We start from the raw sequence: 13,172 nt of genomic DNA, 5'->3' as shown, positions 1-13,172 counted from the left end.
CTAACCAGCTGAACTCTCTGGCCAGCCTCACATATGCTTTTTTGAAAAGGTTTAGTGTAAACCACTTAAAAATTCTTAACTAAAAGTATGCTGTAGTACTTGAATTTTTTTTAAAGTTTATGTGTGTGTGCTTGTGCAGGGAGTAGAATGTGAAAAGTGCAGTAGATTGGAGTAAACTTTGTCTGTTTCTGGGCCTCCGTCCTGATTCTGTTAATACCCTGCTCTGACTAGTTATTCTAAATTACATGATTATTTGCTTGGTTGCAGCTCAGAATTCCCTATATCAGAATGTAGTAAATCCTTTAAAAAACACAAAAGCACAACCAAAATAGCCTTGTTTTTTGCCTGCATTTGGTTATACAACACAATTCATGTCTCACTCCAATCCTTTGTACAACAAGAATTTTTTTGTCATTTAGAATTAGTGATATGATTTCACTAATGTAATATGAACTGTTTAAGAATTTTTTAAAGCAGGCTTAGAGTTTACCTGATATGCTATATTTAATATGCTTGTAATTAATCCTTGGAAAGTTTATACATACATATAAAGTTATTGTTGTTATTCTGTTTTGTTTTCTTGATTATTATCTGAAGTATGTTGTTCAAGTGAGAAGTTAGGCTTTCAGAAAAACCAGTTGTTTTGGCACTGCAAAAGCAAATTAAATTTTATTTTTTAATTGCCAGAGTGTGTGAGAGAGAGAGAGAAAGAGAAAATGAAAGACAGAAAGACGAAAAGAAAAAAGATGGGCATTTATTGTGTTTTCTGTGATAATCTTTGAAGTAATTATTAGTCAAGGCCTAAGTTAATTTTTCATTTTGCTTATGTGGGATTTGAAGGTTTTATAAATTAATGTCTGAGGTTGTAGAAAACTTTGCATTATTTATCCCATGGGTTACTTTATGGAATGTCTTAACTCCTAGGTACCATTTAATAGATATGAAAATTTTCACTTGTAACTTTTTTAATTCGGGAAAACAGGCTCTTGGTATGAGGAGATGATCAACAATCGAAATAAATCAGTGATTCGAAGTATGAGCTGGAATGCTGATGGACAGAAGATCTGCATCGTATATGAAGATGGGGCTGTGATAGTTGGTTCAGTGGAAGGTAATGCATTGATTGGACATAGAACAAAGATCAGTGTTTAACTGACATTTTTTAGTTTTTAGAGATTTCGATCAATTATAATATGTTAGCATTATGATTGAAAAACAGAAAACAGTTGATATATAATTTAATGACATTCTAGAACCACATTTTGGTTCTAATCATTCGTTTTTAAGTATATTCAAGGAAAAATATCTATTCTTTTTTTTAGTGGAAATGAGCATATCATTTTTAGTTGTATTTTATAGCCTTAAAACCTATATCTTTCAAATTCTAATACATAGATAAAACTGGGTCTTCTGAGGTTCTGCACCTTTGTTTTAATGTGAAACTGTCTATAGAGAAATAATTTATTTTAAAATCATTTTCATTTCTCCGTGTGTGTGCGTGTGTGTGTGTGTGTGTGTGTGTGTGTGTAACTTCATGTAGCCAGCAAATGTTTCTGAGGTCCTATAAAGCAACAGCTATAGTTTTAAGAACCAAGTGTACAACAATAAAAAGTATTTCAGACCTGGATCGGGGTGATGGGTGAGTAACCAGGCAATTACAGTACCCTGTGATAAAGTGCTATGGTAGGGAAAATATAAGAACATGTGTAAGTACCACCTAATGCAGATTTGGAGCAATAGGGGGAGGCTTCCTGAAGAAAGTGGTGTCTATGCTGAGACGTTAGCCACAAGGTAGGTTGGTGTATAGATTGCCTCAGGACTAAGAAATAGCATTTGTGGAGATCCAGAGGAGTTGAACTTAGATAGCCATGGTTGGGGAATTGAAAAAAGTTGAGTATTAGTAGAGTATAATACTAAATGTGAACAGTGGTATGTAATGAAACTGGAGAGATAAACAGAAGCAGATCATAAGTTATGTTAAGTTTGGACTTAACTCTAAGAACATTGGGAAGCCAGTGAAAGGTTTTGATAATGGAAGCAGTGTGATCAGATTTGTTCTTTAGAAACATCTCTGTGATTGCAATATGAAGAATGGAGAAAGGAAAGAAAGATAATGGGGAGGCATATCAGTTAGGAAATTGCTCTGTAATTCAGATGAGAGATGGTAGTGGATAGTAGCATAGACCTTATTATTGATCAGATCGGAATGAGAGGATAGAAGCATCTAGGGTGATAGCCAGCTTTGGCAACTGGCTTGATGTTGGTGCCTTTCAGTGAATTACGGAGCATGGAGAAAGACTGGTTTTGACAAACGAAAGATTTCTGTTTTGCACATGTTGATTTTTATCATGCTATAGGCCATCCAAGTAAATATATGTAGGCCATATTTAGATATATATGTCTGGAGCTCAGAAATATCTGGGCTGAAGGCATAATTTTGGGAGTCATCAGCATATGCACGATAACTTAAGCCATTGGAATAGATGAAAAAACCCAAGGGCCATCTGTGGAGTTAATAACCAGTAACATTTAAGGGATGGGCAGAAGAAGAGAGTTCCGTAAAGGATACTGGAAAGTGGAAGTCTTGGAGATAGAGTCTGTGGGCTCGTGGAAGTCCGGAGAGTGTCAAGAGGAGGGGGTGGTAAAAAAAAAAAAAAAAAAAAGAGAAGTATCAATTGGCTTTAGCAACAGGCCATTGTGACCTCTATGATGGCAGTTTCAGTGGAGCTGTGGGGCAGAAGCCAGACTGGGATAGGTTAAGGCTTAAGTGGATGTTGAGGAAGTGGAGACTGCAGGTGTAAATAACTCAAGAAGTTTGGGTGGGAAAGGAATTGTAGAAATAGATGGTAGCTAGAGGGGGAACATGGGGTTGAGAGAAGTGTTTTTTGTTTTCTTTTGTTTGTTTTTATTTGAGGTGATGGTTTTGAAGCGGAATAGACCTACAAATGTTTAAATGCTTATGAGAGAAGCAGTCTCCTTGCCTGGAGAAAAGAGTTTAAGGAGAAAGAGAAAATGAGAATAATTAATAGAGGGAGATCTTTGCAAAGCTAGGAAGGGATTAGATTAGAGAATAGGTGGAGGGATTAGTTTTAGATAGGGGTCTGCTTGGGAGATTCCTTTTCCTTTGTATTAGGGGGCAAAACAAAGAATAAATGTGGATTTAGTTATGTTCTGAGTGTTTGAAGATGAGAATGAAGAATTTTCTTTTTTGGAAGCTTTTATTTTCTTTCCAGAGTAGAAGATAGGCTCGTCTGCTAATTGGGGTGAGATCTTATATCAGAGTTTAAAAGAAAGGCAAAAAGTTTGAAACAGCTGCTATTTCAAATGTCTTGTAGGGTATTTGGCATATACAGGTGCTCAATAAATATTTATTGACGAAGTAGATTGAATGCTGTGAAGAATGTGAGAGCTCTTTAGAGAAACAGAGATTTCAAAGACAGTTGTCAGAGGATCATGACCTTGAACTTTTAATAATTATGTTTATGTTTTGTTTTAGGGAATCGTATTTGGGGAAAAGACCTGAAGGGTTTACAGCTATGCCACGTAGCATGGTCCGCAGATAGTAAAGTCTTACTTTTTGGAATGACAAATGGGGAAATACACATTTATAATAATCAAGGGAATTTTATAGTAAGTTTATATGTTCATTAGTTTTATATAATTTTATTATTTTATATATCATTCATATATGTATACACATTTATTTATTTTGATGGTTGTATATTTAAAATCTTCAATTCATGTTTTTTCTTTTTTCCAAATATCTAAATGTTTTTTCAATTAAAAAAAGTATTGGGGGCCAGCCCCATGGCTCACTTGGGTGAGTGCTGCGCTGGGAACGCCAGAGGCCGCGGGTTCGGATCCTGTATAGGGATGGCTGGTGCGCTCACTGGCTGAGCATGGTGCAGACCACACTGTGCTGAGGGCTGCGCTCCCCTTACCGGTCCAAAAAAAAAAAAAAAAAAAAAAGTATTGGTTTCTTCAAGGCACATTAATGCGACATGTTAGTGTGTAGCTTTTAGTTCCAATTTTCTGGTAGCTGGAAGGGATGAGATGTCAGTGCATGGAAGCAGAGAGATAATGAGTGCAGTTTAAGTTTTGTAAGTGTCTTCTGATACCTGAAGCCAAAGTTTACATGCAGATACCACAGATATCTTTATAGCAAGCTACTAAACGTTGTTTGCAAAAAGAATGGGAGACTTTAACAGTAAGGGATAAAAATCAATTTCTGGGAAGAAGGTAGAATAGGCTCTGGTAGCATAATCTGGAGAAAAATTCTGGCTTTGCAGGATGTAGCTATGATAGATCTCTGATCTATGGATGGGGCAGTTTTATTTTTGGCATGGCTTAGAACATTACATAAATCCACTTACTGGTGAAAGTAAAATAGCTAACTGTTGTATGACACTTGGCTGTTTTCAAAGTACTTGTGTATACCTCTTGTCATGTGAGTCTCATAAAAACTCTGTGAATGTTTTTTTAATCCTAATTTTACACTTGTGGAAAATGGAGACTCAGGTTAAGGTGATTTGTCCAGGGTCAGTAAACTAGTAGGTGATTAAGATAGCATTTGCAAGCAGATTTTTAAATCCTGTTTTCCGTGTTCTTTCTCCAATACTCTCTACACACTGCTTTGTTTTAAAATGTTAAGTATTCAACCTAACCAATTTCATTTAGATGAAAATGAAGCTGAATTGTTTGGTGAATGTCACTGGAGCAATCAGTATTGCTGGAATTCACTGGTACCATGGCACAGAAGGCTACGTGGAGCCTGACTGTCCTTGCCTTGCTATTTGTTTTGACAATGGGAGATGCCAAATAATGAGACACGAGAATGACCAAAGTAAGTCTGTTTTTTTTTTTTTTTTAAATGTGGAGAATTTTAAAAATATTTAAAAATTGTTCTTAAGATTATAAAGTTCTCCAGGCTAGTATTTTACCACAATTACCTCATTTTTTTCTTCTTGACTAGATCCGGTTTTGATTGATACTGGCATATGTGTGGTAAGTGTTCAGTGGAACCACATCGGCAGTGTATTAGCTGTGGCAGGCTCCCAGAAGGCAGTCACTCAGGATAAAGACATCAACATCGTGCAGTTTTACACTCCATTTGGTGAGGTAAACACAATGAAGTTTTATCTTCTTTCTTTCTACTTAAATGGTGAGTAGGGTAAAAAAGAATCGAGGAAAAGTTGTGAACTTGTCACATTTTCTTTTAGGGACACTTTGAGTAATAATCATGAGATATCAAGAGTATAGCTGAATAAGATCTTTATATTGTAAGTCTTCTGTGTTATATTTTATCATGGAATTTATTTTATAATATGTATATTTAGAAAACCAGAAGTTTGATATAAGAAATCACTGTGGAGTAGTTATTTAGAGTATTTTCTCTGTGGTCTGAATATGTATCTCTTTTCACGGGGGAGTAGTTTTTAGTGTAATGCTGTTTCAGTTTAATTTTTCTGATTTTTAATGTGATATTTTAAATGTGCTTAGATATTAATCATACATATCTATCTCCTTCCGCCAAACTTCTAATAGTTTTCATTTGTTGCAGAGTAATCAATTATTTTGAGAAAACCTGTCTTAATAATTAACCTTAAGTGACACATTAAAATGTAAGCATTGTTTTCATAAATGCATATATTATCCTTCTCAATAGTATTATTAATCAATTTCATTTTTAAAGGTAATCTTCTGAAGTGGCATTGGAAAATGTCAAGTAGGAGAACTAATATATTGTAAATTTTAAAGAATTTAGAAAACAAGAGCTTATTAATGTCAAAGGTTAATATATTTTTGCATATTTTATTTTCTAACCATATACTATATTTTGTTCCTTTTGGATACCCTTTTGGTTTTTATAAATTCACTATAGACTTCAATGGTATGTATTTTTGGCTCATAAAAGCCTGTACTTTTACATTTAATATTTTAATGTTAATATTTTTATGTAAAGGGTAAGAAATATTTTAATGTTAAATTTTTATGTTCATAAAATATTTTATGTTCATATTTTAATGATAATATTTTTATGCATTTTAACAATTTCTGTAAGGGTAAGAAATGGTGTCTGATGCTATTGAATCAGTATGTCAAAGGTACTCAGGAGAATGTGCTGTAGAGAGTAGGTGCTCTCTATACATTGTCAGCAAACAATATTTCTGTTTGATGTAAAAGCTAAGAAAGAACAAAAGCATAGTTTTCAAGGGTCCTAAATAATTAAAAATCTGAATTCTAATTATTTCTATGTTTATAACCTTCTTCTTAATTCACACTCTTTATTAGTTATTTTTGTTGGTGTCCATTGACTTATTTATCATTATATCATTTTATTTGTTAATTTTCATTAGTTCAGCCTTCTCCAAGTAGAAAAACATGAGTTCTAAGGCCTATTTGTTTTATCTTTCAAAGCAATGCGTTAAGTCTTAAACTGAAAACTGCAAGTGGGTTTTGGTCCAGCTGTAATTAAAATTAACTAGCATAGTTCCTCAGGGCATATTAGTCACTTAATATTTTTTGAATGAGTGAATATATGAAGGATTTATTTTGGGATCTGTGTTATTGTTAAAATAGGGAAGATAACTTAAAAGGAAGTTACCTAAAACTTTAAAGTTAAACAAACCTCAGGGAAGAATTTTCTTTGATTCTGAGGGCTAGGATCTTCTGGGTTTTGCACTGTGGTCTTAGCCATGGCAGGGGACAACAGAGCATGGGGTTGGTTTGTGGTCAGGTTGACCTGGCTTTGAATTCCATTTCTACAGTGTAGTTTCACTGAGAAAAGTTATTTAACCTCTGAGACTCAGTTTACTTATTTTCTGAAATAAAGGTAATACCTCATGGTGCTTTTGTAAAGATGAAAGGAGATAATGAGGAGGTGCCTACCACAGTGCTTGGCACTTAGTGAATGCTGACTAAAAGCTGGTTTTTTCCTTGCTACTACTGTCACCTGGCTGATTTGTACAGTCAGGCGATGGCCTTATTCTCCCACTGTGGATGGGTCACTATCAAGAGTACTATTGTGAGAGTTTGCTTGTTCCCTTTGGTTTTAAACAGGAAGCAATACAAATAGTTTGGACCCTCCACGGTTAAAACTTTGGTTTGTTTGTTTGTTTTCCTATTGGTTTCCCTGGCAAAATCGAGTTTAGTACATTTTTCTGAGTCTGTTTTGTGCTGCTATAACAGAATACCACAGACTAGGTAATTTATAATGAACATAAATTTATTGGCTCATAGTTCCGGTGGCTGAAAAGTCCAGTATCGAGGTGCCAGCATCTTGTCAGGGCCTTCTTGCTGCACCATCACATGGAGGAAGGTGGAAGGGCAAAAAGAGAGACGAGAAGGGTTCAAACTTGCCCTTTTATAATGGTGTAATCACCTCTTAAAGTCCCACCTCTTAGTACTGTTCCACTGGCAATCTAATTTCAACATGAGTTTTGGAGGTGACATTCAAACCATAGCAACATTAAATTTGACTTCCTAGAATATCTTCTTAAGAACAGGGGATACCAATACAATTTATTGAAATTCTTAGGATTATACCATTTTGTTAAATAAGAAGTATAGATTGAAAGTGTTTTTCTGGCCACCTTAAAAAATCTTTGTAATTATTTATTCACTCATTAATCTAGTCATAAAATGTACAGTGTTAGTGTATGAAGAAATTGATTTGAATGTATGATACATTTATTTACTTATCAGATATTTACCAAGTAATCTATTAAGGGATAGGGAAATAAATATGAATGTGACAAAGTTAGTGCTCTCAAGGAGCTTACTGTGTAATTCTCTGGAAGCACAGAGGGAGGGAGGAAGGCAGGACTCATTGGGGAAGCGACATTTAAGTTTTATGTTGAAGGATGAATTGAAGACAAGAAATAGGATAGGGCAGCTGTGGGGGGAGAAGAGGATTTGGGCAGAAGGGATATTATATGGGCCAGAGCTATGGAGGCACAGTATTCCCTCATGAGCGAGCACACAGTAATTACAGCTTAATACTCGGGTATTAAGTCAAACAATGTAGTTTGGGGCCAGATGGGAAAATGTATGTCATGCTAAAGGAAGTGATGGTGGGGAGCTATTGATTTTTTAAAATTATAAAGCCTTTTTTAAAGCAGAGTAAGATATGATTAGATTTGTATTCCAGAAAGATACTTGTGAAAGCAGAGTAGAGATTGAATTTGGGGAGCGGAGGGTGAGATGAGGAAAGACATAAAAGGTAAGAATTGATGTTAGGAGGCCATGACCATAGTTGAGTTATGAAAAGGGGCAATTGTGAAGAGTTGAAAGGGGTAAAAGCAGTAGATGTGGTGACTAGGCGTTTGTGGGGGATGAAAGAGAGAAGCAAGACTTCAGAATTGAGTTTACTAATGCAGTAGTTCATTGATTTTAAAAGGTATGATTTTTTACAACTTTAAAATTAGGATGCATCTTATAATCAGAGTTGTCATGCTTTAATTATCAGTGTGTTTTTTTCTTTCCTTAGTTGTATATTAAAATAAAGATGCATGTTTCAATCTATGGTATCTTAGATTTGATGGAATTTGATACTGAATTCTTTGGATATAGTTTGTAAATTTTTCCTGTCTTATGTGTGTTTTCCATTATAAAAATTCAAGGAAAATGATTTTAAAATGAGTAGTAACCTTTCACAAAATAATTTTTCTACCATTTTTGACTTTGTGAAGTGATGGTGATAATTTGTATTTGAATTAATTGTGATGCTTTCGGTCATATGTAATTTTTTTTTTTTTTTAGCATCTGGGTTCTTTGAAAGTTCCTGGGAAGCATATGTCTGCACTGTCCTGGGAAGGAGGTGGACTGAAAATTGCTCTAGCTGTTGATTCCTTTATATATTTTGCAAATATTCGACCTGATTATAAGGTAAATATTAAGAGCAGGTGTAATATAAAAAGTGTTTTTTAATAAACAATTTTGTTATAACTGGAAGTATACTCAGCTGTTTTGTTTTAGAAACTGGCAGAAAGGAGGCCTTTTGTGTGAAGACCTTAGAACTAGTAAACTTTCTAGAAAACTCTGTGCTCATATAGTTAGCAAAATTACTCAATGAGTCAAGGTCTCAGCAGGAAACAGATGGCACACTCAAAGGAGTAATTGGAGAGAGACTGAAGAAAAACTTACTACAGAGATCTGGGCAGGGTTAAGGGGAACAGCAAGGGATAGTAAAGCAAGGACCAGGGATTAGCGACAATGAGATGCCATCACCAGCCCTGGGCCTGAGGGGGTAAGGTGAGGAAGTAATGTTCCTGGAACCCGTGAGAGCTGTGGTTGTGCAAGAGAGGCTGTCCTGCAGGAGCGAGCCACTGCCAACTGGCTGGGCAGAGAGGTTTGGGGAATAAATACTCCGCCTCATCTTTCCACCTGCTGGTGCCTTCTACTGGCCAAACCCAACCAGAAACCAGAAGGCAAGGTAACCCAGGTGATGGAATTCATAGAACATGATGACTAGATATAATGTATCCCAGATAGGATTCTGGAATAGAAAGGGACATTAGGGAAAAGCAAATGAAATCCAGATAAAGTATGGAGTTTAGTTAATAGTAACAGAAATTTATTAATAGTAATGTTGGTTTCTTAGTTGTGACAAATGTACCATTGTAATGTAAGATATTACCAATAGGGGAAAATGGATGAGGGGTATAGGGGAGCTATGTACTATCTTTGCAACTTTTCTGTAAATGTAAAATTATTTTAAAATGAAAAGTTTATTTTAGAAGATAATCATGGCATAAAAAGCTAAACATAGCTTAGGTTTGAATAGTAAACACAATTATAATAATGTCAACACTGAATATTGATATATTCAAAATTACATATAAATGTATCGGGAGAATTAGGCAGAAGGGAAAGCTGTAATGTGTAAATTTCTTGATCAATAGATAATGTGATACAGATATAAATATCAGAACAGTTACAGCTAAAAGAGTTGTATGTGGCTATTCCTGAGAGGAAATTGGGCAGGCGGTCTGCATTTTGATTTTGTTTTAAATAAGCCATGAAGAATTGTTTGACTATAAACTGTGTGCATATGTTACTCTGATAAAAACAAATATAAAAAAATGTGGATGGGGGAAAAAATGGCAAAGCATCTATTTTCGAATTTTGGCTTGGGAACCCAGAATTTTAAATTTTTGGCAGGGATCACTGTATCTATTGTCCCTCCCAGCAAATATTATTGATTATTGAAAATTTTTACCACCAAAGTGTACATCTTACAAATTAAATTAAAATAAGAAAGTTAAACATACTGAATTTAGTTTTGCAGTATACTCTTTGTTTTATAAATGTCTTTATTACTTATAGATTTTTTTGTTATTTAAGTGAGAAGTGGTATTAAGCTGAAAGTTCAGTCCTGTCTTCCATTTCTGAAGACCATATTTTGTCAGCACATATCTGCAATGTCTAGAGTAAAAATAAAATAATTGTGACTTATTTCCCAGTGCTAAATATTCTTCTCCCTTTTCTCGCCTTCCCTCCCTTCTTTCCTCCTTCCATTCCTTTTCTTCTTAGTGGGGTTATTGCTTAAATACTGTAGTTTATGCATATACCAGACCTAATCGTCCAGAGTACTGTGTTGTCTTTTGGGATACAAAAAACAATGAGAAATATGTTAAATATGTGAAGAGTCTCATTTCTATTACTACCTGTGGTGATTTCTGCATTTTGGCTACGAAAGCTGATGAAGATCATCCTCAGGTAGGTGTTCCTTGATATCTTAAAACACAGATGAGTTAACTACTTGGTGGAATTGGGCTGTAGTTATCTGCCTTCACAAACTTGGCCTCTATATTAGCAAGTACAGCAAAACATTGGGTCTATGGCCATGTCTGTCTAGATTTGTTTTGGAAAACTAAGTGACTCCATTAGTTCTCTGTCCCTTGATTTTTTTTCCTCCAGTTAGCAATAGCATTTCATATCGACTGGTTCAGTTCTGAAGCTTTTTTGTCTCTGAAATATATTTAAAATACCATAGTTCTTTTGTAAGTTGAAATTCTGTAAGCAAAAATGAATATCCAGATCCCTGGTATATTGCTGAAGAAATTATATAATAACAGTTTATAACAGTTTGGGTAGCTTTTGACATTGAACTGTATACTTTTATTTGGAGTTATATTGCTTTAAAAATCAGTGTCTCAAAGCATAAAATAAATAATATGAATGTCTTTTTTTAAGGTATACTAACAATTTAAATATTTGCAGAAGTATGCAAATATTTTTAAAAAGGACTACCAATGTCATTTTGCCATAAATTATTTTTCCCATTCAAAAGTATAGAGTTTTGGGGCTGGTTGGTTAGTTGAGCTGGTTAGAGCACGCTGTTATAATACCAAGGTCAAGGGTTCCAATCCCCCCCCCCCAAAAAAAAAAAAGTATGGAGTTTTTGGTTCAAGGTGACCATTTGAACAACCACATCTGACTTTGCTCTTTCCTGAAACTCACTAACCAACAGTAAAGTATTTTTTAAAAAGTTGTAAGCCCAGAAAGGGAGAGGAAATGGCAACAAAACTTTGGAGGTTAGGGAGCAGGTGGATTAGTTGTAATTACCTTAGCAGATCTAAGAAAGCTGAATCATAAGCCATTCATGGAGAAAGCAAAGAGGCAACCAGTTTACATCATAGAATCCTGAAGAGGCACAGGAATTGGGGGTAACTGATGGAAGAAAGAAACAAACATAAAAGTAATCTGGAAGTATGAGATTGTGCAGGAAGGAGAAAACTTGAAAAAGAGGCATATAAAGAAGCAGATTTCCAGATCTCCTCCCCTGTACTGACCCATAGGTAGATGCCTTCTACTACATAGTAAGACTGGGGTTTACTCTCTGGAGAGGATCAAAAAGAACTTCTGCACTGAAGGGCATCAAGCATAGCTGAGGGTGAAGGAATTCTGCTGAAAACAGGACAATTAATTAAACATTTACCACTCAGTGTTACCCCCAGTCTTCACTTGGTCCCCGCTTGGTCCCCAGAACACTGGCAGCCAAGCCCTGAGCTTTGAAGGCAGGAGATTGTCCTTCTTTGGAGAATCTGACCAGTTCAAGAGAAAAGACCTCTGAAGATATTGAGAGTAGGAGTCCCCAGGAGAGCAGCCCTGGCCGATTCCCTTACAGTAAAAATCAGTCAGTGCGGCTCATTCATTGACAAAGAGGCTCCAAACAGCTTTGTAGTGTTTCACTCTTAAATATAAGCAGATAGACAAGGATTATCAGACATTTGAGGGAAGTACCTAATTTAACTTGAGGGAAGCAGAAACTATGCAGAAAGAACACTTCAAAAAACCCCATCATTTCAAAAGAGCCATCATTATTATCTTCAGAAAGTTAAGTGGTATTATATCTGTAAAATAAGAAAAGGATCTATCGAAAAGGAAGTTTTTGGAATGACAAATATGATAACCACAATGAAAAATCTGGCAGAAGGTTTAGAAGGTAAAACGAAGGAAAACACCTATAAAGTGGAGCAAAAAGACAAGGAAATGGAAAATAGGAGCTAAAAGTTAAGAAAATTAGAGGACCAGTCTGGGAAGTTTAGCATTTTAGTGATATTTCTGAAAAGAGCAAACAGGCAAAATTGGGGTAAATCTGAAAAAAAAATCTAAGAAAATTTCCCTTGAGGTTCTAGATTGTTGGTATGTAGCTCAGTGAATAAAAATATTTCCACGTCAAGGCACATCATTGTGAAGTTTCAGAACACTGGAGAGAAAAAGAGAGATCCTACAAGTTTTCAGAGAGGAAAAACAGATTTCACAAGATCAGGAATCGCAATGGTATTGATGATTACTTTGGAGAATTGCCTTCAAAATTCTGAGGGAAAATAATTTTCCATCTAGAATTCCATATCTTAAGCAAACTACTGACTAAATGTGAGGATAGAATATAGACATTTTTGGATGTGCAGGGTCAAAAATTAATTTCCAAACTTCCCTATTTTAGGAAGCTACTTCAGGATATATAGTTCACAAAAAATGGGGAATAAACTAAGACAAGGAAGATGCAGGAGCACCAACCCCGGTGGTGAAGAGTGGTACCAGACACTTGTGCTCCAAAAGAAACCGGAGGATGAAATTCAATAGAATAGCTATAGCTAGTATGTTTGAATCCTTGAGAGGAGATATATGTAACAGGGTCCACTGGGGATTTGAATTGGTAATAA

General features: G+C 35.3%; 1 protein-coding gene across 1 annotated transcript in view; it reads left to right on the top strand.

Moving 5' to 3' along the window:
• The window catches only part of WDR35 (WD repeat domain 35), a 59,218-nt gene that overhangs the window by 11,465 nt on the left and 34,581 nt on the right, over window positions 1-13,172 (top strand). The window contains exons 5-10 of the mRNA XM_063078192.1: window positions 983-1,111; window positions 3,497-3,630; window positions 4,678-4,843; window positions 4,973-5,118; window positions 8,761-8,886; window positions 10,534-10,719. Of these exons, the coding sequence (XP_062934262.1) occupies window positions 983-1,111; window positions 3,497-3,630; window positions 4,678-4,843; window positions 4,973-5,118; window positions 8,761-8,886; window positions 10,534-10,719 (887 nt within the window). The remainder of the gene's footprint in view (window positions 1-982; window positions 1,112-3,496; window positions 3,631-4,677; window positions 4,844-4,972; window positions 5,119-8,760; window positions 8,887-10,533; window positions 10,720-13,172) is intronic.

This window comes from Cynocephalus volans, chromosome 14, assembly GCF_027409185.1.
Source record: "Cynocephalus volans isolate mCynVol1 chromosome 14, mCynVol1.pri, whole genome shotgun sequence".
NCBI classification, from domain to species: Eukaryota; Metazoa; Chordata; class Mammalia; order Dermoptera; family Cynocephalidae; genus Cynocephalus; species Cynocephalus volans.
Note: the sequence above shows the minus strand (reverse complement) of the source record. Positions and strands in the feature narration are given on the sequence as shown.